At 39.8% G+C, this 22,187-nt stretch overlaps 1 protein-coding gene across 1 annotated transcript in view; it reads right to left on the bottom strand.

Annotated features, from left to right (window-relative positions):
* Positions 1–22,187, bottom strand: part of STXBP5L (syntaxin binding protein 5L) — a 1,275,950-nt gene that overhangs the window by 62,745 nt on the left and 1,191,018 nt on the right. The window contains exon 23 of the mRNA XM_053705139.1: positions 5,627–5,866. Within this exon, the coding sequence (XP_053561114.1) occupies positions 5,627–5,866 (240 nt within the window). The remainder of the gene's footprint in view (positions 1–5,626; positions 5,867–22,187) is intronic.

Here is a 22,187-nt window from a genome sequence, read left to right as displayed (position 1 = left end):
AACTACTGACTTTAGAATGCGTTACGGATCTTGGAGGTAGAGGGTGTACCGTTCACTTTTTTGCCTCCCAGGACAGACTTGTAATACCGACGCTATGGAAGTCCCATAGAAAAAAGGGTTTACGAAGTTTACGTAAGTCGATTTGCGGTAACGCCAAAGAAGTGTGCGTTGCCCCTAAACCTCGTAATAGCAGCGGTAGTGAAAAAGCAGCGATAGGACCTGTTAATGCTGCTTTTTCAGCTTAACGCAAAACTCGTAATCTAGCCGTTAGTATTTCTCTTACACACTAATTTGCTTTTACTGATATCTAATTCAATGTATACACAACTATAAATATAAAAATATGCTCAAACTATTCAGGTATAGGCTGATGGCCCACTAATAATATGTCATAATATAAAGATACAATACATTGAGTTACCTGTATTTATATGTTTCTCTGATACAATATATATGTTATTATTAAAGAAAACATAAACAGCAATATTACTACCTTTTGCAGGCAATATAACTCTTTATCTGTCATTGTATATTATATTATCACAAACCCCCTCTTTCATTGTGGATTTAATGAGGCTCTTAGAAATCCTTTATAAGACATTCACATCCATATTGAGACTCTGTATATATTAACCTGATACATTGTTGCAAAGTACAATACCAGAGTGTATTTCACTTATGTTGTGTGCTAGAATGAAATATAAACAAGGAGATTTTCAATTATAGATTTCAAGACACCTATCTGTTCGACATTCCAAAACTTCACCCATGAATATGTAGATGAAGTTAGAAATCTCTTTTTTTTAATGGGGCAGGGAATTAATGAGCAATAGTATGAAAAACTTTGGGGGATAGTCAGCAGACAAAAGCTGCTTTAATAATAAGGGGAGGGCGGTGGAGACGCGTCCGGGAGGTTTAATGATATGGTGATATAGTTACGTGGATCGGGATAAATTTAAAAAGGGTGCATACTCTTGTGATCTAGGGGAGGACCCAAAGGATCTAACAGATGAAGGTTAGGGATTAAATTATAGGCGAGTGATAAAAGATGTTCTTATAAAACGGTCTAGTTAAACAGTATCCCTGAGGGGAATTATAGTGAGCAATGAGCAACTGTGTAGTTTATGACCATGGATGGCTTCCGTGTATAACTCAACATAGTTGAAAGGCACTCCATGTGCTGAGAAATGGAGTGGGATGTCATTGATAAAGTATGTCTCCGAGCAAGTATAACCTAGAATGTAGGAGTTATAAATTAGCACATGGGGCCTTCATGAGATGATTATGACACGCGTGTACACAAAGTGGGATACATGGGTGTTATAGGCATTCTGGATATCACATATAGTTGATTTTGTTACCCTCCATTATGCATTCATTCAGTCCCCTAGACCTAAGAGGATCATAAATGGCAAGGTACTGTGAACCAGGTAAATTATGCAAAGAAGTTAGTCTATATAACAGTAAATCTATTCTAGTGAGGATATTAGGACAATGTCATCTAAATATTCCAACTTGATACCACTACAATTACGAGCAAAGCATAGTAAAACCATCACATTTGCATCTTTCAAACACATAAAAGTATATGCACATACTTGCTGACACAATAATTAACACAAAGCTTGAGCCACATTTATAAGTAATAGTAGAGAACTGATCACACCCTTACGGCTTAAACTATTATGATAGGTACGTGTGGAGTATGTAATAATTCCTGCAGATTCTCATTAATGGTGCTGGGTGAAGGCATATCAGTAATATCAGCAATACTTAACTACATACATAGAAATAAACGTAGCCGGACTTTTAGCCGACGGACAATTGGCAGATGGACATTTGGCCGACACATAAGTGGCTGTCAGATAACAGTCCGGCCACGAGATAGATAAATAGATTTGATAGATAGATACATAGATTAGATAGATAGATCAATAGATGCGATAGATAAATTTGATAGATTCTATAGATTTGATAGATAAATAGATTCGATAGATAATTTCCCAGACAGAGAATTACAAGACGTGCGGGCTGGGACCCATGGTAAGGTTCCCAGAGGCAGTTGCGGCGCCCGAGGCTCTGATTAGAACAGAGCACTCTGGAGCGTATCTGCCCTCGGACAAAATCTGAACATTCTTCGACATTCTGTCCGTCGGCCAAATCTCCGTCTGACAGAAGGCTGTCTGCCAAATGTCTGTCTGCCAAATGTCCATCTGCATTTTGTCAGAGCACCAGAAATAATGATAGGCAATAGAAAACCCCTCTGGCTGTCACATTCTATCTCCCAACTCTCTTACCGGCTGAGGGGGAAATAGGAGTTATGTCTTCTAAGATTAAGCAGGAGGAAGTAATACCTCCCTCCTCCCATGTATATAGGGATGTGGTTTCTATGTATTATAACATCATCTCTGTCTATATAAGCGCCAAAATAATAGTAATATAGCAGTAACAACAAAATGCAATTTTATGACTTAACTTTGAAGTCTAAAGAAACAGGTAACAGGTTGATGTAGTGTTGGACAGTAGGTACCTTGGACTGGAATATATTATAGACATTCAGCAAGGGCAGATATAGAAGACTCAGCTCCTGAAGTTTAAGGTATGGAGGGATCATTTGTCGTAGAGGGGGGCAGTTCCTTTTCATTCCAAGGGAGAACAAAGGCATTTAGGAAAAATGTAGTAACTCCTAACTATTTTAGGTGTACCGTATGAATAAGTTAAATAAAAAAAGGTTTTAGACCCTGTTTTGAAGTTCCAAGTAGAATATCATATACTTGTATAACATGCCTGAAACAACAACCGCATAATAAATTAGGGTCAGTAGGGGTTGACCAGAACATGAATTTGTGTCAGTTTACATACATAGGTCTCAACAATATAGAAGGTGATATAAAACAGAGAAAGAAAAAAAAACAGTAATAGTGCGGTAACAGATGAACATTTAAATATAAAGAGAACACCAGAAATGAACATGGAACCCCACATTGGGGAAAATAGCAAATATCAGTATTCCAGGAGCTCGCAATATCCACTAGTAGGACATGTCCAGAATGTCAGTCTATGCCCTTCTTTAGTGATTGAGGGCTGTAGGTAGTAGGGCTTGTCTCTCCGCTTTCCCTCCAGATCTCTCTATATAAACCCGTTGGCAAAACACTGAAGAGAAGGCAACATGAAGGGTTAATGAGCTGCCGTAGTAAGTGTTTTTTTTAAAAAAACTCTTATTGTCTGTCTTAAGGATCTGACGGGCTCTTCTACACTGTGCATGACATGGAGCGTGTATGCGTTGTGTACTCTACTGTTATAGGGCCAAGCTCTGGTCCTGTCACAATCGGCCACTTCGCTGTTGGCTCCAGTTGCACTGCAGCAACCTCATAGCACTTATCCAACTGAGATTCTGGATTAGCAGAGAGGATCGCTCTAAGATGGACCCCCTTGGTCCGCTCAGGATATGTACTGGGCTCAGTAAGAGATCGGGTGTTATTAGTTTCAGCCGGGTCTAATAGCGATGTCTCGCTCCTGCCTTCTGCCATCACAGGGTAAGATGTTGGTTGACAAGCTTCATGGCTAAGTGAGTTAGGCACTCCATTGCATAAAAGGAACATATGATGCAACGTCGTTAAATTGCGAGTCCATGGCTCGTTACAATGCAGTAAGTGCAGTGATGACATCCATCTCCATTTTGATCAAGTGTTGCGCCTGCTTTTGAAAGTGTCTCTTTTCTTTACCTTATCCCCCAGGAATATGAGAATTGATTAGCCGGTGTGCTGCTAATCGAATGTCTAGGCGAGTTTATTCCTGCAGTACAATGTCAACTGCTTTGCACCAGGTAACAGGGGAGAGGTGGCAACCAGAACAAGGGCCACTACTGGAATCTTGATTAGGCCAAAATAGAGCTCCCCACTGTACTATTTATATAATATTAGTACCATCCAGGGCGACACATGTTGGTATTACTTGTCCCTTGAATATAAAGTGTCAATGTCGCTCCAAAAACAGGATAATTAGCGGATTATTGTATAAGTGAAGAGCTCCCATTTTTCCCTCCTAGCATGGCTCCTTCCCTTTTAATTTTAATGTTATTACACTTATTAAAAGTTATATTTTAAATGAATCAATCTCCACCCTCTTTCTCCTTCTGAGATTTGGTACTAGTATTACCTTTCCATACCTATTATATCCTCTACACATCCACAAAAAGGCAGCACCTTGAAGCAAATAAAAGTTTTTATTTCCACATACTAGGGTTAAGACAGAGTGACGTTTCGGGTACACAACCCATAATCATTAAATGATTAAGGGTTGTGTACCCGAAACATCACTCTGTCTTAACCCTAGTATGTGGAAATAAAGACTTCTATTTGCTTCAAGGTGCTGCCTTTTTGTGGATGTGTGAGTACCAAGGGATTACAGCACCCTTTTGGCTTGCATCTGACAGTGGTGCTGGGCTATCAAGTGTTTTCAAATATTATATCCTCTAGAGATATATTCACAAGTAACTGTTGTAGGGGGGCCCCTTACCTCTTGAGTGTTTTGGAATTATTTTACTGCTCTATCTCACTAAATGTAATTTTTATACTGAATTGTGATTAGTCAATGGCCATTCTAATGTAACAAATAAATCCAAACTTATTTGGATTTATTCGTAACAAATGCATTTGGATTAGTTTAGTTTCGTTGCTATAGTAATTCGGAAATTCGGATTGATTTGAATCTCCGAATTTGTCAGAATTTGATTCGGAACAAAACGCACATGTCTAATATACAGAATATATATATATATATATATATATATATATATATATACTGTATATATATATATATATATATATATATATACACACACACACACACACACACACACACATATTTTTACATATTCATATATACTGTACCTATAATGTATGGTTCTTGAACCAAAAAATACAACAGAATAACACCCCGCTCATTATGATTCATTAAGTAGACAGATACCTTGTACTGCCATACAGAACTCCTGAGCTTCATTTAAAGTGAAGTTAAACTTTGGTGAATGAAAGCCCGTTTTTTTTTTAAATACTATTAAAACAGGGGCACTTTCATTCATCAAAGTTTACAAAGCAGCCATTTTGATTAAAAACTTACCTTTTTTTCTTTTCACAGCCAGAGCAGCTTCCCCCTCCTGGAAATCCTCTCTTCACACGTCAGCAATGACTAATCCAACATCCTCCAATCACAGCATGGCCTCAGGCAATGACTACCCTGGGAGGAAAAGCTGTGATTAGAGGAAGCCACATTAGTCATTGCTGACGTGTGAAGAGAGATCTCCAGGTGGGGGAAGCTGTTCTGGCTGTGAAAAGAAAAAAGGGTAAGTTTTTAATCAAGACAGCTGCTTTGTAAACTTTGATGAATTAAAGTGCCCCTGTTTTTAATAGTATTTTTTAAAAAAACGGGCTTTCATTCACCAAAGTTTACCTTCACTTTAAAGATAAGCTACAACATTTTAGCAAACACAATTTATGGTCAAAGCTGTTTCTCTATCATTTAATTCAAACACTGTTATGAGGCAAATGTTATATATCTGATAATATTTCTTTTAGAAAAGAAAAAACAAAGAGAGTCAGGTTAACAACTTTAAAGTATTACTTACCACTTGGTGACACCACAACTGGCTCTGTGAGTCTTTGCTCTTCTGTAGGTGGTAGATTGAGTGAAATAATCAAAACCATTCCAAGGCTAGTCCCCACCCAGAGACATGGGGTAGGTGCTTGGTCTGTCTTCCTGGCAAATGATTCCATGAAGTACATTGCTGTTATAGCGTCCTTGGAATCTTTATCAATGCTGGACACACTGGAGCTGCGAGACCGGCTGAAGGAATTTTCTTTGCTTTCTATATAAATTACAAAAACACTGATGACAATCTTTTTTTGTAAGTGCTCCTGATAGACAGTGTGCTATTTTGTCAACCAAAAATGATTATTGAATGTTATACCTATTTTGTAGGAATGCACAAAAACATTTATTACAGTTAAATGTATAAATAAATGCAGACTCCATGTCAAGTAATGTATTTATAAAAAAGCCATTACATAGCTATACAGCAATCACATTATCAACAACATATCTTAAACCCTGTAGAAAGTTCACACTCTATTGTACATTTACATTTATCCTTCTGCTTATAAATACAATATTTCAGATACTTACATTTTTAAAGAAATTAATGACTATGAAATGCAGTAATAGGAAAAACAAAATGTATGCTTACTTCATACATTACTTTCCTTCATGATGGAGACAGTCCAGAAGCCATCATGTGTGATTAAAGTTAAACCTACAGGAGGAGGCAAAACACCCCTCACAACAAATCTTTAATCCCTCACACTTTTCCATTATTCGTTATTAATACATATGGCAAAGAGAAAGGAAAAAACAAGGAAGTAAGAAAGGAGAAGCCGGGTAAAAAAGTGCAACCTGGTACTGCTGCCAACTGTTATTGAAATGCAATGGGGATTTCGTGGACTCTCACCATGATGAAAGAAAACATAATTTATTCTTACCTGATACATTTATTTATTTATTGACACTGTAAGTCCACGGATCATCTTAATTACTGTTGGGAATATCACTCCTGACCAGCATGAGGAGGCAAAGAGCACCACAGCAAAAGCTGTTAAATACCACTCCCACAATCCCCAGTCATTCAACCAAAGGGAAAGGAGAAAGGAAGTATTCTTCTAAGGTGAAGAGGTGCCTGAAGTTTATAGAAAAGCAAACTGTCTGAAAAACAGAGCGGGCCGTGGACTCACATTGTCAGGAAATAAATAAATGTATCAGGTAAGAATAAATTATGTTTTCTTTCTAATGACACGGTGAGTCCACGGATCATCTTAATTACTGTTGGGAACCAATACCCAAGCTAGAGGACACAGATGATAAGGGAGGGACAAGACAGTTAACCTAAACAGAAGGCACCACTGCTTGAAGAACTCCCAAAAGAAGCCTCTGCTGAAGCAAAAGTATCAAATTTGTAAAAGTTAGAAAAAGTATGCAAAGATGACCAAGTCGCAGCCTTGCAAAGCTGATCTACAGAAGCTCCATTTTTGAAAGCCTAAGAAGATGAAACAGCCCTCGTAGAATGAACCGTGATTCTCTCAGGAGGATGCTGACCAGCAGTCTCATATGCCAAGCGAATAAGACTCCTTAACCAACAAGAAAGAGAAGTAGCCATAGCTTTCTTACCCGTACGCTTTCCAGAAAAGACAACAAATAAAGAAAAAGAATGGCGAAAATCCTTAGTCGTCTGCAAATAATATTTCAGTGCACTAACCACATCCAGGTTGTGCAACACAAAGGAGGAACAACAATCTCTTGATTAATATACTTATCAGAAACAACCTTGGGAAGAAAACCCAAGGCAGTACGCAGAACTACCTTATCACAGTGAAAAATAAGAAAAGGCGATTCATACTGTAAGACTGAAAGCTCTGAAACTCTTCAAGTTGAAGAAATAGCCACCAGAAGCAAAACCTTCCAAGATAACATCTTAATATCCAAATAATGCATAGGTTCAAACGGAGCCTATTGAAGGACTCTAAGAAGCAAATTAAGACTCCAAGGTGGAGTAGTAGACTTAAACACGGGCCAAATTCTAACCAAGTCCTGACAAAAAGAATGAACATCTGGCACATCCGCCAGGAGCTTGTGCAATAAAATAGAAAAAGCAGAAATTTGACCCTTCAGGGTACTAGCAGATAAACCTTTCTCCAAACCCTCCTTGAGAAAAGACTAAATCCTAGGAATCCTAACTCTACTCCATGAGTAGCCTTTGGATTCACACCAATACAAATATTTACTCCAAATCTTATAATAAATCTTCCTAGTCACAGGCTTACGAGCCTGAATCATAGGCCCCTATTTATCAAAGGTCTTGCGGATCTGATCCGACAGTGTGGATCAGGTCCACAAGACCTCGCTAAATGCGGAGAGCAATACACTCTCCGCATTTAACATTGCACCAGCAGCTCACAAGAGCTGCTAGTGCAACGCCGCCCCCTGCAGACTCGAGGCCAATTGGCCGCCAGCAGGGAGGTGTCAATCAACCCGATCGTACTCGATCAGGTTGATTTCCGGCAATTCCTGTCCGCCTGCTCAGAGCTGGCGGACAGGGTTATGGAGCAGCGGTCTTTAGACCGCTGCTTCATAACTTGTGTTTCTGGCGAGTCTAAAGACTCACCAGAAACACGGGCCCACAAGCTCCGTACAGAGCTTGTTAAATGGGCCCATTGTCTCAATGACTGACTCCATGCTTAGAAAGAATCAATATTTCAATCTCCAAGCAGTCAGCTTCAGAGAAACGAGATTTGGATGAAGGAAGGGACCCTGCAGAAGCAGGTCCTTCCTTAATGGAATGAAGACATCTCCACCAGATCTGCAAACCAGATTCTGCAAGGCCACGCTGAAGCAATGAGAATCACTGATGCCCTCTCTTATTTGACCCGAGCAATGACCCAAGGAAGAAGAGCAAACGGAGGGAACACATATGCCAAACTGAAAGTCCAAGGAACTACCAGAGCATCTATCAAAAGAGATCCTTTGACCTTGACCTGTACCTCGGGAGCTTGGCATTCTGATGAGATGCCATGAGATCCAACTCCGGCTGCCCCTAACTGAGAATCAAGATGGAAAATACCTCTGGATGAAGTTCCCACTCCCCCGGATGAAAAGTCTGTTTGCTCAGAAAATATGCTTCCCAATTGTCCATCTCTGTATTATGGATAGCAGAAAGACAACAGTTGTGAATCTCCGCCCACTGAATAATCTTCGCTACCTCTGTCATGGCCAAGGAACTCTGAGTTCCTCCCTGATGATTGATGTAGGTCACTGATGTTATGTTGTCCGACTGAAACCTGATAAACTGGGTTGAAGTTAGCTGAGGCCAGGCTAGAAGAGCATTGAAAATTGCTCTCAGTTCAAAAACATTTATTGGAAGAACCGAGTCCATAGACCCTGAGCCCTTAATGAACCCCAGACAGCACCCCAGCAAACTGGCATCCGTGATTACAAGCACCCAGGCAGGTCTGCGAAAGAAAGTTCCCTGAGAGAGAAGCTACTGAGACAACCACCATGGAAGAGAATCTCTGGACATCTGATCTAGAACAATCTTTGGAGATAGATCCACATAATCCCCGTTCCACTGCCTGAGCAAGCATAACTGCAGAGGTTTGAGATGGAACCGAGCAAACGGAATGATGTCCATGACTGAAACCATCAGACCAATAACCTCCATGCACTGAGCCCCTGACGGCTGAGGAAAGGACTGAAGAGCAAGACACGTATTGAAAATCTTTGACTTTCTTGCGTCTGTCAGAAAATTTTTCATCTCTAGAGAATCTAAAATGGTCCCCAAAAATACCACTCTTGTAGCCGGAATTAAGGAACTTTTTCCTTAATTCATCTTCCAACCGTGAGAGCGCAGAAAAGACAACAAAAACAAACAAACAAAACAACAACTCCGTGTGGGAGTTTGCTAGTCGAAACAATGGAGCCTGAACTAGAATGTCATCCAGATAAGGAGCCACTGCAACACCTTTCAATCGAAGCACCACCAACAATGCTCCCAGGACCTTTGAAAAAATTCTGGGAACTGTTGCCAGACCAAAAGGAAGAGCTACAAACTGAAAATGTTGTCTAGAAATGCAAATCTTAGGAACCTGTGATGATCCCTGTGAATGGGAATATGCAGATACGCATCCTTTAGATCCACTGTGGTCATGAACTGACCTTCCTGAACCAAAGGAAGAATGGAACGAATAGTTTTCATCTTGAAAGACGGAAACTTGTTTACACTCTTGAGATCTAAAATAGGTCTGAAAGTTCCCTCCTTTTTGGGAACGATGAAGAGATTGGAATAAAAAACCAGACCCTGTTCCTGAACTGTTACAGGAACTATCACTCCCATGTCGGAAAGATTCTGAACACAACCTAAGAACGCCTCTCCTTTTATCTAGTTTACAGAAGAAACCTGCTTCTGGTAAGAAAATTCTTGAACTCCAGTTTGTAACCCTGGGACACAATATCTACCACCCAGGGATCCTGAACATCTTGAACCCAAGCTTGAGCGAAGAAAGAGAGTCTGCTCCCCACAAGATCAATTCCCAGATCGGGTGCAGACCCTTCATGCTGATTTTGAGTCAGAAACAGGCTTCCTGGACTGCTTCCCCTTATTCCAAGACTGATTTGACTTCCAATATGGCTTTGACTGTTCCTGCTTGGAGGAAGAAGAGGAAGATTTACCAGAGAAGTTACGAAAGGAACGAAAATTATTCTGCTGAAGAGAATCAGACAATGCATCAAACCAATATGCCGCTGCACTAGTAACTGTAGCAATACATGCAGCCGGTTGCCATTGATACTCCTGGTATACATAAATCTTTTTAAGCAAAGCTTCCAACTTCTTATCCATAGGATCTTTAAAGGAACAGCTGTCCTCAATAGGAATAGTGGTCCTCTTGGTCAGAGTGGAAACTGCTCCCTCCACCTTAGGAACCATCTGCCAAGATTCCTTAACAGAATCAGCAATAGGAAACATCTTCCTAAAAATTGGAGAAGGGGAAAAAGGAATCCCAGGCTTCTCCCATTCTTGTGCAATAATATCTGAAACATGATTTGGTATAGGAAAAACTTCCACTGAGGAAGGGACGTCAAAAAACGTATTAAGTTTACTAGATTTCTTAGGAATAACCATGACTGATGCCTCAGAGTCATCCAAGGTAGCCAAAACCTCCTTGAGTAACAAACGGAGGTGATCCAGCTTAAACCTAAAGGAAACAACCTCAGGTTCAGAAGAAGAATTTACACAATCAGAATCCGAGATCTCACCCTCAGATGCTACTGAAGTATCTTCCTCCTCAGACTTATGAGAAGAAACACTAGACACAAGACACAATTGCAACAGAATCAGAAACCTTATACCTCCTCTTGCGCTTCCCCTGTAACATAGGAAAAGCAGACAAAGCCTCAGATACTGCCGAGGATATATGGGTAGCCATATCCTGCAAGGAAAAAAGCAATGTGAGACGAAACACAGGGCACTGCAGAAGATTGGGACGTATGAGGAGAAAGCAGTGGATTAGCCTGAACAGGAGACTCCTGGACAACATCTGCCCTAGATAATGAAGGTTCAGAATTAAAAAGTCTATCCTTGTAATGTAATGTTCTCTCAATACAAGAGGGACAAAAAGGGATAGGAGGCTCAACATTAGTATTTAAACATAGAGAACAAGCAACAGCTTGCAGGGCCTTTTGGTCCATCTTATTCCAAAGGAAAAAACCTTAATCAAAAAGTTCAAATCAGAATTTTAATGAAACAAAAAAACTTTACTGTCCCTTTAAATTTTAAACAGACTTTTTTTTTAAACTACAAAGCCCTTAAATAAACTGCACAATAAATCTTGCAGCAACAATTTTTCACAAAATTAATGCAAAAAGAGTCACAAACGTTATAGTCCCTGAAATTCAGACAGAAACTTAAATATAAACAGAGCAACAGCCCCACAAAAAAACAACAGGCACCCTCCACACCTCAGCAAGCTCTGCTGAGATGCCTACCTGACCTCCTTGCTGCCGCAAACAAAGAAAATGATCCGGACCCCCATACAGCCGCACCAGAGAGAACGCTGAATCACCTCTGGAGAGCTATACAACAGAGCTGCAACATCCAGGAACAACAGGAAACAGCTAAAAGCGTGCCAAAAACGCCCTTGCTATCTCAGATAAGCCCGCCTATTATGGGTGTGGCCTAACAAACCTCCTGGTAGCCATTAATACACAAACAAAAAACATTTACACCAAAGTGAAAACATAATAAACTGAGCTAAACATCCCCAATGCCTGCAAAACTGTCATACAATAAACCGTTAACCTTGGAGGCTGATTGTATATTTAGACAGAATTAACTGTCAAAGTGCCAAATTCTCCTATATCAAAACAGGGAAAGAAATAGGCACTTACCTCAAAAATCTGTCTGGCAGCAGGACAGCTCACTTGGTATGAGAGGGGCTTCCTACCTCACATGGACCTGTGGAAAAAAGAAACGGCTGAGTAAACCTACTCAAACTTTCAACCAAGGGCAGCATGAAATTACTTGGGAGGCCAAGTGGGGATTATACCCCAAAAGTTCCAAAATGCTTAAAAGCCACTACCTGCTCTACTGAAGAGACTGACATGGACTATGGCTAAACCCCAAACAAAACTTGCTCTGCTTAAAAAATAACAAACTCTTGATTGAAGAATCCTGACACCTAACTTTACCCCTCCTTACAACTGATACAAGCAAAGAGAATGACTGGGGCTTGTGGGTAGGGGGAGTGGTATTTAACAGCTTTTGCTGTGGTGCTCTTTGCCTCCTCCTGCTGGTCAGAGAGTGAAATTCCCAACAGTAATTAAGATGATCCGTGGACTCCCTGTGTTATTAGAAAGAAATTTATTTATCCAGTAAGCATACATTTTGTTTTCTTTCATAAGATTGTAGGTGTCCATGAGACACTACAAGTGGGATCCTATACCCAAGCTTCCAAGTCCACATGACCACCAAGAAATAGGGTGGAAAAACAGTTAAGGCAGGTAGAGGTACTAAACAGGAACTGCGACCTTAAGAACTTTCCTACAAAAAGCAGCCTCAGAAGAGGCAAATGTGTCAAAACGGTAGAATTTGCGACTGCTCTGGTAGCAAAAGCAGTAATTTGTTTAGGGGATGACTTCCCTGCTCCTAGCTACGCTATGTGAATCAAAGCTTTAAGCCAAGCTGCCAAGGCTATTGCAGTAGCTGTCTTTTGCAGGAACCAGAGAAATTGATAAACAAGGCAGAAGAAGTTTAGCATTTTTGTTATTGGTTAGAGAGATGAGACTACAATGTCCTTATTGATGTTTCACAAGAAACAACCTTAGGAAGGAAATAGTAGTTTGTTTTCTTCTCAAAACTGAGTCTGGATTGGGGCCACACCTTCATGCTGATTTTAAGAAAGGAAGAGGCTTTTTTTTTGTTTTGGTCTGTTCGGACTTAAACCAAGAGAAGCCAGGCTTCCATGTGGACTTGTAGGTGCCTGACTTGTGAGACACTGAAGAGGAGGAACTTTGTGTCTTGGTATGACAAAAGGAATGAAACTTAAGCCCTTACATTGTTTGTCTTGTGGCACGAAAGCTCCAGTGGCTGTAGCAATGATAGCATCCAGTTCCAAACAAGATATGTCCCTTAAATGCGAGGGAAAGAAGTCTGCTTTTAGACACTATACCAGCAGACCGTCACTTAAACCATAAAATACTTCTAGCCAGAAGAGTCCTAGCAGCACTCTTTGCATTAATGCAAGTTATTTCAACAGCTGCATCACAAATGAAACTGCTTGCAGTCTTGCCCAACCTCAAGCGATCCTAAATTTCATCAAGGGAAGCTTCTTGGGAAACATATAGCCTGTCAGCTGAAAAATATCTCCTGAGGAAGCCTTTAAGTTTTCTGATCAAAGAATCCTTAAAAGAGGTACTGTCCTCTAAAGGAATGGTAGTCCGCCTAGCCAAAATGTAAATAGTACTGTCCATCTTTGATATAGTTTCCCATACTTCCAATTTTTCAAAGGGTAAAGGGAAGATGTTTTGAATTTGGTGGAGAGAACAAAGGCAATGCCTAGTTTGTTCCATTCCTTGATAAATAGTTCAGAAAATACATCATGAACTTGAAAGGTATATGGCTACACAACCAACCCCCCCAAATAAAAACCTATCTAAAAAACCTAAGCTCCCCATTGCTCTGAAAAGGGCATTTGGATAGGCATTGCCCTTAAAAGGGCATTTAGCTCTTTTTCCGCCCAAAGTCCCTAATCTAAAATTAAAACCCACCCAATAAACCCTTAAAAAACCTTACACTAACCCCTGAAGATCCAATAGGATGAAAGCTCAATCCTATTGGCTGATTCCAACAGCCAATAGGATTTTTTCAGCCTTAATTCCGATTGGCTGATATAATTTTATCAGCCAATTGAAATCTAAGGGACGCCATCTTGGATGACATAATTTAAAGGGAAATTTTATTGTTTCAGAAGACGTTGGAAGAAGAGGATGCTCTGTGCCGGATGGATGAAGATAGAAGATGCCGCCTGGATGAAGACTTCGGCCTGCTTGGATGAAGACTTCTGCCGGCTTCGATAAAGACTTCTGCCGCTTCGTTGAGGATGGATGTCCTCTTAAGGGCAATGCCCATCCAAATGCCCTTTTCAGGGCAATGGGGAGCTTAGGTTTTATAGATAGGTTTTTATTTGGGGGGTTGGTTGTGTGGGTGGTGGGTTTTACTGTGGGGGGGTGTTTGTATTTTTATTTACAGGTAAAAGAGCTGATTTCTTTGGGGCAATGCTCCGCAAAAGACACTTTTAAGGGCCAATGGTAGTTTATTGTAGGCTAGGGTTTTTTTTATTTTTTGCGGGGGGGCTTTTTTATTTTCATAGGGCTCTTAGATTAGGTGTAATTAGTTGAAATATTTGATAATTTATTTTGTGTAATTTAGTGTTTTGTTTTTTTTAATTTACGGCTAGATTATGAGTTTTGCGTTAGAGGCTATGCAGTGCTAACGAGCAGTTTATGCTCACTGCTCACTTACATACAGAGCTGGTATTACGTGTTTTTACAAACCCGGCGTTAACCACAAAAAAGTGAGCGTAGAGGAAACTTTTGCTCCACATCTCACCTCAATACCAGCGCTGCTTACGTTAGCGGTGAGCTGGCTAAACGTGCTTGTGCACGATTTCCCCATAGGAATCAATGTGGGGAGCCGGCTGAAAAAAAAACTAACACCTGCAAAAAAGCAGCGTTTAGCTCCTCCTAACGCAGCCCCATTGATTCCTATGGGGAAAATACATTTATGTCTACACCTAACACCCTAATATGAACCCCAAATCTAAATACCCCTAATCTTACACTTATTAATCCTTAATCTGCCGCCCCCGCCACCTGCATTATATTATTAACCCCTAATCTGCCGTTCCGGACACCGCCGCCACCTACATTATATGTATTAACCCCTAATCTGCCGCCCCCAACGCCGCTGCCACTATATTAAAGTTATTAACCCCTAAACCTAAGTCTGACTCTAACAATAACACCCCCTAAATAAAATTTAAATAAATCTAAATAAATATTCCTATCATTTAATAAATTATTCCTATTTAAAACTAAATACTTACCTATAAAATAAACCCTATGGCCTAGATTTGGAGTTTGGCGGTAGCCGTGAAAACCAGCGTTAGAGGTTCCTAACGCTGGTTTTAGGCTACCTCCGGTATTTGGAGTCACTCAAAAAAGGGTCTAACGCTCACTTTTCAGCCGCGACTTTTCCATACCGCAGATCCCCTTACGTCAATTGCGTATCCTATCTTTTCAATGGGATTTTTCTAACTCCGGTATTTAGAGTCGTGGCTGAAGTGAGCGTTAGAAATCTAACGACAAAACTCCAGCCGCAGAAAAAAGTCAGTAGTTAAGAGCTTTCTGGGCTAACGCCGGTTCATAAAGCTCTTAACTACTGTACTCTAAAGTACACTAACACCCATAAACTACCTATGTACCCCTAAACCGAGGTCCCCCCACATCGCCGCCACTCGATTAAATTTTTTAACCCCTAATCTGCCGACCGCCACCTACGTTATACTTATGTACCCCTAATCTGCTGCCCCTAACACCGCCGACCCCTATATTATATTTATTAACCCCTAACCTGCCCCCCACAACGTCACAGCCAGCTACCTACAATAATTAACCCCTAATCTGCCGACCGCAAAGAGCCGCCACCTACATTATAGCTATGTACCCCTAATCTGCTGCCCCTAACACCGCCGACCCCTATATTATATTTATTAACCCCTAATCTGCCCTCCTCAACGTCGCCTCCACCTGCCTACACTTATTAACCCCTAATCTGCCGAGCGGACCTGAGCGCTACTATAATAAAGTTATTAAACCCTAATCCGCCTCACTAACCCTATAATAAATAGTATTAACCCCTAATCTGCCCTCCCTAACATCGCCGACACCTAACTTCAATTATTAACCCCTAATCTGACGACTGGAGCTCACCGCTATTCTAATAAATGTATTAACCCCTAAAGCTAAGTCTAACCCTAACACTAACACCCCCCTAAATTAAATATAATTTACATCTAACGAAATTAATTAACTCTTATTAAATAAATGATTCCTATTTAAAGATAAATACTTACCTGTAAAATAAATCCTAATATAGCTACAATATAAATTATAATGATATTATAGCTATTTTAGGATTAATATTTATTTTACAGGTAACTTTGTATTTATTTTAACCAGGCACAATAGCTATTAAATAGTTAAGAACTATTTAATAGCTAAAATAGTTAAAATAATTACAAATATACCTGTAAAATAAATCCTAACCTAAGTTACAATTAAACCTAACACTACACTATCAATAAATTAATTAAATAAAATACCTATAATTATCTACAATTAAACCTAACACTACACTATCAATAAATAAATTAAATACAATTCCTACAAATAAATACAATGAAATAAACTAACTAAAGTACAAAAAATAAAAAAGAACTAAGTTACAAAAAATAAAAAAATATTTACAAACATAAGGAAAATCTTACAACAATTTTAAACTAATTACACCTACTCTAAGCCCCCTAATAAAATAACAAAGCCCCCCAAAATAAAAAATGCCCTACCCTATTCTAAATTACTAAAGTTCAAAGCTCTTTTACCTTACCAGCCCTGAACAGGGCCCTTTGCGGGGCATGCCCCAATAAGTTCAGCTCTTTTGCCTGTAAAAAAAAACATACAATACCCCCCCAACATTACAACCCACCACCCACATACCCCTAATCTAACCCAAACCCCCCTTAAATAAACCTAACACTAAGCCCCTGAAGATCATCCTACCTTGTCTTCACCATACCAGGTTCACCGATCCGTCCTGGCTCCAAAATCTTCATCCAACCCAAGCGGGGGCTGGCGATCCATCATCCGGCGGCTGAAGGGGTCCAGAAGAGGCTCCAAAGTCTTCATCCTATCCGGGAAGAAGAGTAGATCCGGACCGGCAACCATCATCTTCCAAGCGGCATCTTCTATCTTCATCCGATGAGGACCGGCTCCATCCTGAAGACCTCCACCGCGGACCCATCTTCATCCGGCGACGTCCAACTGAAGAATGACGGTTCCTTTAAGGGACGTCATCCAAGATGGCGTCCCTCGAATTCCGATTGGCTGATAGGATTCTATCAGCCAATCGGAATTAAGGTAGGAATATTCTGATTGGCTGATGGAATCAGCCAATCAGAATCAAGATCAATCCGATTGGCTGATCCAATCAGCCAATCAGATTGAGCTCGCATTCTATTGGCTGATCGGAACAGCCAATAGAATGCAAGCTCAATCTGATTGGCTGATTGGATCAGCCAATCGGATTGAACTTGATTCTGATTGGCTGATTCCATCAGCCAATCAGAATATTCCTACCTTAATTCCGATTGGCTGATAGAATCCTATCAGCCAATCGGAATTCGAGGGACGCCATCTTGGATGACGTCCCTTAAAGGAACCGTCATTCTTCAGTTGGACGTTGCCGGATGAAGATGGGTCCGCGGTGGAGGTCTTCAGGATGGAGCCGGTCCTCATCGGATGAAGATAGAAGATGCCGCTTGGAAGATGATGGTTGCCGGTCCGGATCTACTCTTCTTCCCGGATAGGATGAAGACTTTGGAGCCTCTTCTGGACCCCTTCAGCCGCCGGATGATGGATCGCCAGCCCCCGCTTGGGTTGGATGAAGATTTTGGAGCCAGGACGGATCGGTGAACCTGGTATGGTGAAGACAAGGTAGGATGATCTTCAGGGGCTTAGTGTTAGGTTTATTTAAGGGGGGTTTGGGTTAGATTAGGGGTATGTGGGTGGTGGGTTGTAATGTTGGGGGGGGGTATTGTATGTTTTTTTTTACAGGCAAAAGAGCTGAACTTATTGGGGCATGCCCCGCAAAGGGCCCTGTTCAGGGCTGGTAAGGTAAAAGAGCTTTGAACTTTAGTAATTTAGATTAGGGTAGGGCATTTTTTATTTTGGGGGGCTTTGTTATTTTATTAGGGGGCTTAGAGTAGGTGTAATTAGTTTAAAATTGTTGTAAGATTTTCCTTATGTTTGTAAATATTTTTTTATTTTTTGTAACTTAGTTCTTTTTTATTTTTTGTACTTTAGTTTATTTCATTGTATTTATTTGTAGGAATTGTATTTAATTTATTTATTGATAGTGTAGTGTTAGGTTTAATTGTAGATAATTATAGGTATTTTATTTAATTAATTTATTGATAGTGTAGTGTTAGGTTTAATTGTAACTTAGGTTAGGATTTATTTTACAGGTATATTTGTAATTATTTTAACTATTTTAGCTATTAAATAGTTCTTAACTATTTAATAGCTATTGTACCTGGTTAAAATAAATACAAAGTTATCTGTAAAATAAATATTAATCCTAAAATAGCTATAATATCATTATAGTTTATATTGTAGCTATATTAGGATTTATTTTACAGGTAAGTATTTATCTTTAAATAGGAATAATTTATTTAATAAGAGTTAATTAATTTAGTTAGATGTAAATTATATTTAACTTAGGGGGGTGTAAGTGTTAGGGTTAGACTTAGCTTTAGGGGTTAATACATTCATTAGAATAGCGGTGAGCTCCAGTCATCAGATTAGGGGTTAATAATTGAAGTTAGGTGTCGGCGATGTTAGGGAGGGCAGATTAGGGGTTAATACTATTTATTATAGGGTTAGTGAGGCGGATTAGGGGTTAATAACTTTATTATAGTAGCGCTCAGGTCCGCTCGGCAGATTAGGGGTTAATAAGTGTAGGCAGGTGGAGGCGACATTGTGGGGGGCAGATTAGGGGTTAATAAATATAATATAGGTGTCGGCGGTGTTAGGGGCAGCAGATTAGGGGTACATAGGGATAATGTAAGTAGCGGAGGTTTGCGGAGCGGCAGATTAGGGGTTAATAATAATATGCAGGGGTCAGCGATAGCGGGGGCGGCAGATTAGGGGTTAATAAGTGTAAGGTTAGGGGTGTTTAGACTCGGGGTACATGTTAGAGTGTTAGGTGCAGACGTAGGAAGTGTTTCCCCATAGCAAACAATGGGGCTGCGTTAGGAGCTGAACGCGGCTTTTTTGCAGGTGTTAAGTTTTTTTTCAGCTCAAACAGCCCCATTGTTTCCTATGGGGGAATCGTGCACAAGCACGTTTTTGAGGCTGGCCGCGTCCGTAAGCAACTCTGGTATCGAGAGTTGCAGTGGCGTTAAATATGCTCTACGCTCCTTTTTTGGAGCCTAACGCAGCCTTTCTGTGGACTCTCAATACCAGAGTTATTTTTATGGTGCGGCCAGAAAAAAGCCAGCGTTAGCTACGCGGGTCCTTACCGACAAAACTCTAAATCTAGCCGTATGATAGCTACAATATAACTAATAGTTACATTGTAGCTAGCTTAGGGTTTATTTTTATTTTACAGGCAAGTTTGTATTTATTTTAACTATGTAGAAGAGTTATTAAATAGTTATGAACTATTTAATAACTACCTAGTTAAAATAAATACAAAAGTACATGTAAAATAAAACCTAACCTAAGTTACACTAACACCTAACACTACTCTATAATTAAATAAATTAACTAAATTAAATACAATTAAATAAAATTATCTAAAGTACAAAAACAAACAAACACTACATTACAGAAAATAATAAACAAATTACAAGAATTTTAAACTAATTACACCTAATCTAATCCCCCTAAAAAAATAAAAAAGCCCCCCCAAAATAAAAAAAGCCCTACCCTACACTTAATTACAAATAGCCCTTAAAAGGGCCTTTTGCGGGGCATTGCCCGAAAGTAATCAGCTCTTTTACCTGTAAAAAAAAGTACAAATCACCCCCCCAACATTAAAACCCACCACCCACACAACTAACGCTACTCTAAAACCCACACAATCCCCCCTTAAAAAAAACTAACACTAACCCCTTGAAGATCACCTTACCGGGAGACGTCTTCACCCAACCAGGCCGAAGTCCTCAACGAAGCCAGGTGAAGTGGTCCTCCAGACGGGCAGAAGTCTTCATCCAGACGGCATCTTCTATCTTCATCCATCCGGCGCGGAGCGGGTCCATCTTCAAGTAATCCGAAGTGGAGCATCCTCTTCATCTGACAGCTCTTCTCGAATGAAGGTTCCTTTAAATGACGTCATCCAAGATGGCGTCCCTTCAATTTTCGATTGGCTGATAGAATTCTATCAGCCAATCGGAATTAAGGTAGAAAAAATCCTACTTGCTGATGCAATCAGCCAATAGGATTGAAGTTCAATCCTACTGACTGATCCAATCAGCCAATAGAATGCCAGCTCAATCCTATTGGCTAATTGCATCAGCCAATAGGATTTTTTCTACCTTAATTCCGTTTGGCTGATAGAATTCTATCAGCCAATCGGAATTGAAGGGACGCCATCTTGGATAACGTCATTTAAAGGAACCTTCATTCCAGAAGAGCCGCCGGATGAAGAGGATGCTCTGCGTCGTATGTTAGAAGATGGACCCGCTCCGCACTGGATGGATGAAGATGCCGTCTGGATGAAGACTTCTGCCAGTCTGGAGGACCACTTCAGCCGGTTCGGATGAAGACTTCTCCCGGCTTCGTTGAGGACTTTGGCCCGGTTGGGTGAAGACATCTCCCGGTAAGGTGATCTTTAAGGGGTTTTAATGTTGGGGGGGGTGATTTGTACTTTTTTTTTACAGGTAAAAGAGTTGATTTACTTTGGGGCAATGCCCAGCAAAAGGCCCTTTTAAGGGCTATTTGTAATTTAGTGTAAGGTAGGGCTTTTTTATTTTGGGGGGGCTTTTTTAAGGGGATTAGATTAGGTGTAATTAGTTTAAAAATCTTGTAATTTGTTTATTATTTTCTGTAATGTAGTGTTTGTTTTGTTTAGTACTTTAGATAATTTTATTTAATTGTATTTAATTGAATTAATTTAGTTAATTTATTTAATTATAGAGTAGTGTTAGGTGTTAGTGTAACTTAGGTTAGGTTTTATTTTACAGGTACTTTTGTATTTATTTTAACTAGGTAGTTATTTAATAGTTAATAACTATTTAATAACTATTGTACCTAGTTAAAATAAATACAAACTTGCCTGTAAAATAAAAATAAACCCTAAGCTAGCTACAATGTAACTATTAGTTATATTGTAGCTATCTTAGGGTTTATTTTATAGGTAAGTATTTAGTTTTAAATAGGAATAATTTATTAAATGATAGGAATATTTATTTAGATTTATTTAAATTTTATTGAAGTTAGGGGATGTTAGGGTTAGGGTTAATAACTTTAATATAGTGGCGGCGACATTGGGGGCGGCAGATTAGGGGTTAATACATATAATGTAGGTAGCGGCAGGATAGGGGTTAAACTTTTTAGTATAGTGGCGGTGTTAAGTGACAGACTATAAATAAAGCTGGGAAAAAGCCGAATAGCAGCAAGATCAATGACTGTTAGTTAACAACAGTCCGCTGCTCATCGCCCCGTACTTGGTGCGAGGCTTTTTGACAGTTTTTTTAGTAAATAAGGAGAGCGTATTCAGGTCGTCGGCCGCGATGTTAGGCGATGTCAGGCGAGCGTATTGGTGCCGGCAAATGCAGCACAGTTGACGGCTTGATAAGTAGGCCTCATAGTCTCTTTAAAAATGAAAATATGTGTTTTATAATTGAAAAGTGTAAGGGTTATATTAAAGGGACACTGAACCCAATTTTTTTCTTTAGTGATTCAGATAGAGCATGTAATTTTAAGAAACTTTCTAATTTACTCCTATTATCAATTTTTATTCATTCTCTTGCTATCTTTATTTGAAAAGCAAGAATGTAAGTTTAGAAGCCGGCCCATTTTTGGTTCACAACCTGGGTTGTGCTTGCTGATTGGACAGCACAAATAAACTAGTGCTGTCCGTGGTACTGAACCAAAAATTGGCTGGCTCCCTAGCTTAGATGCCTTATTTTTCAAATAAAGATAGCAAGAGAACGAAGAAAATTTGAAAATAGGAGTAAATTAAAAAAGGAAATTTATGCTTACCTGATAAATTGATTTCTTTTACGATATGCCGAGTCCACGGGTTT

This window comes from Bombina bombina, chromosome 3, assembly GCF_027579735.1.
Source record: "Bombina bombina isolate aBomBom1 chromosome 3, aBomBom1.pri, whole genome shotgun sequence".
Lineage (NCBI taxonomy): Eukaryota > Metazoa > Chordata > Amphibia > Anura > Bombinatoridae > Bombina > Bombina bombina.
The sequence above is the reverse complement of the archived record's forward strand: the minus strand, read 5'-3'. Positions and strand labels throughout refer to the sequence as shown.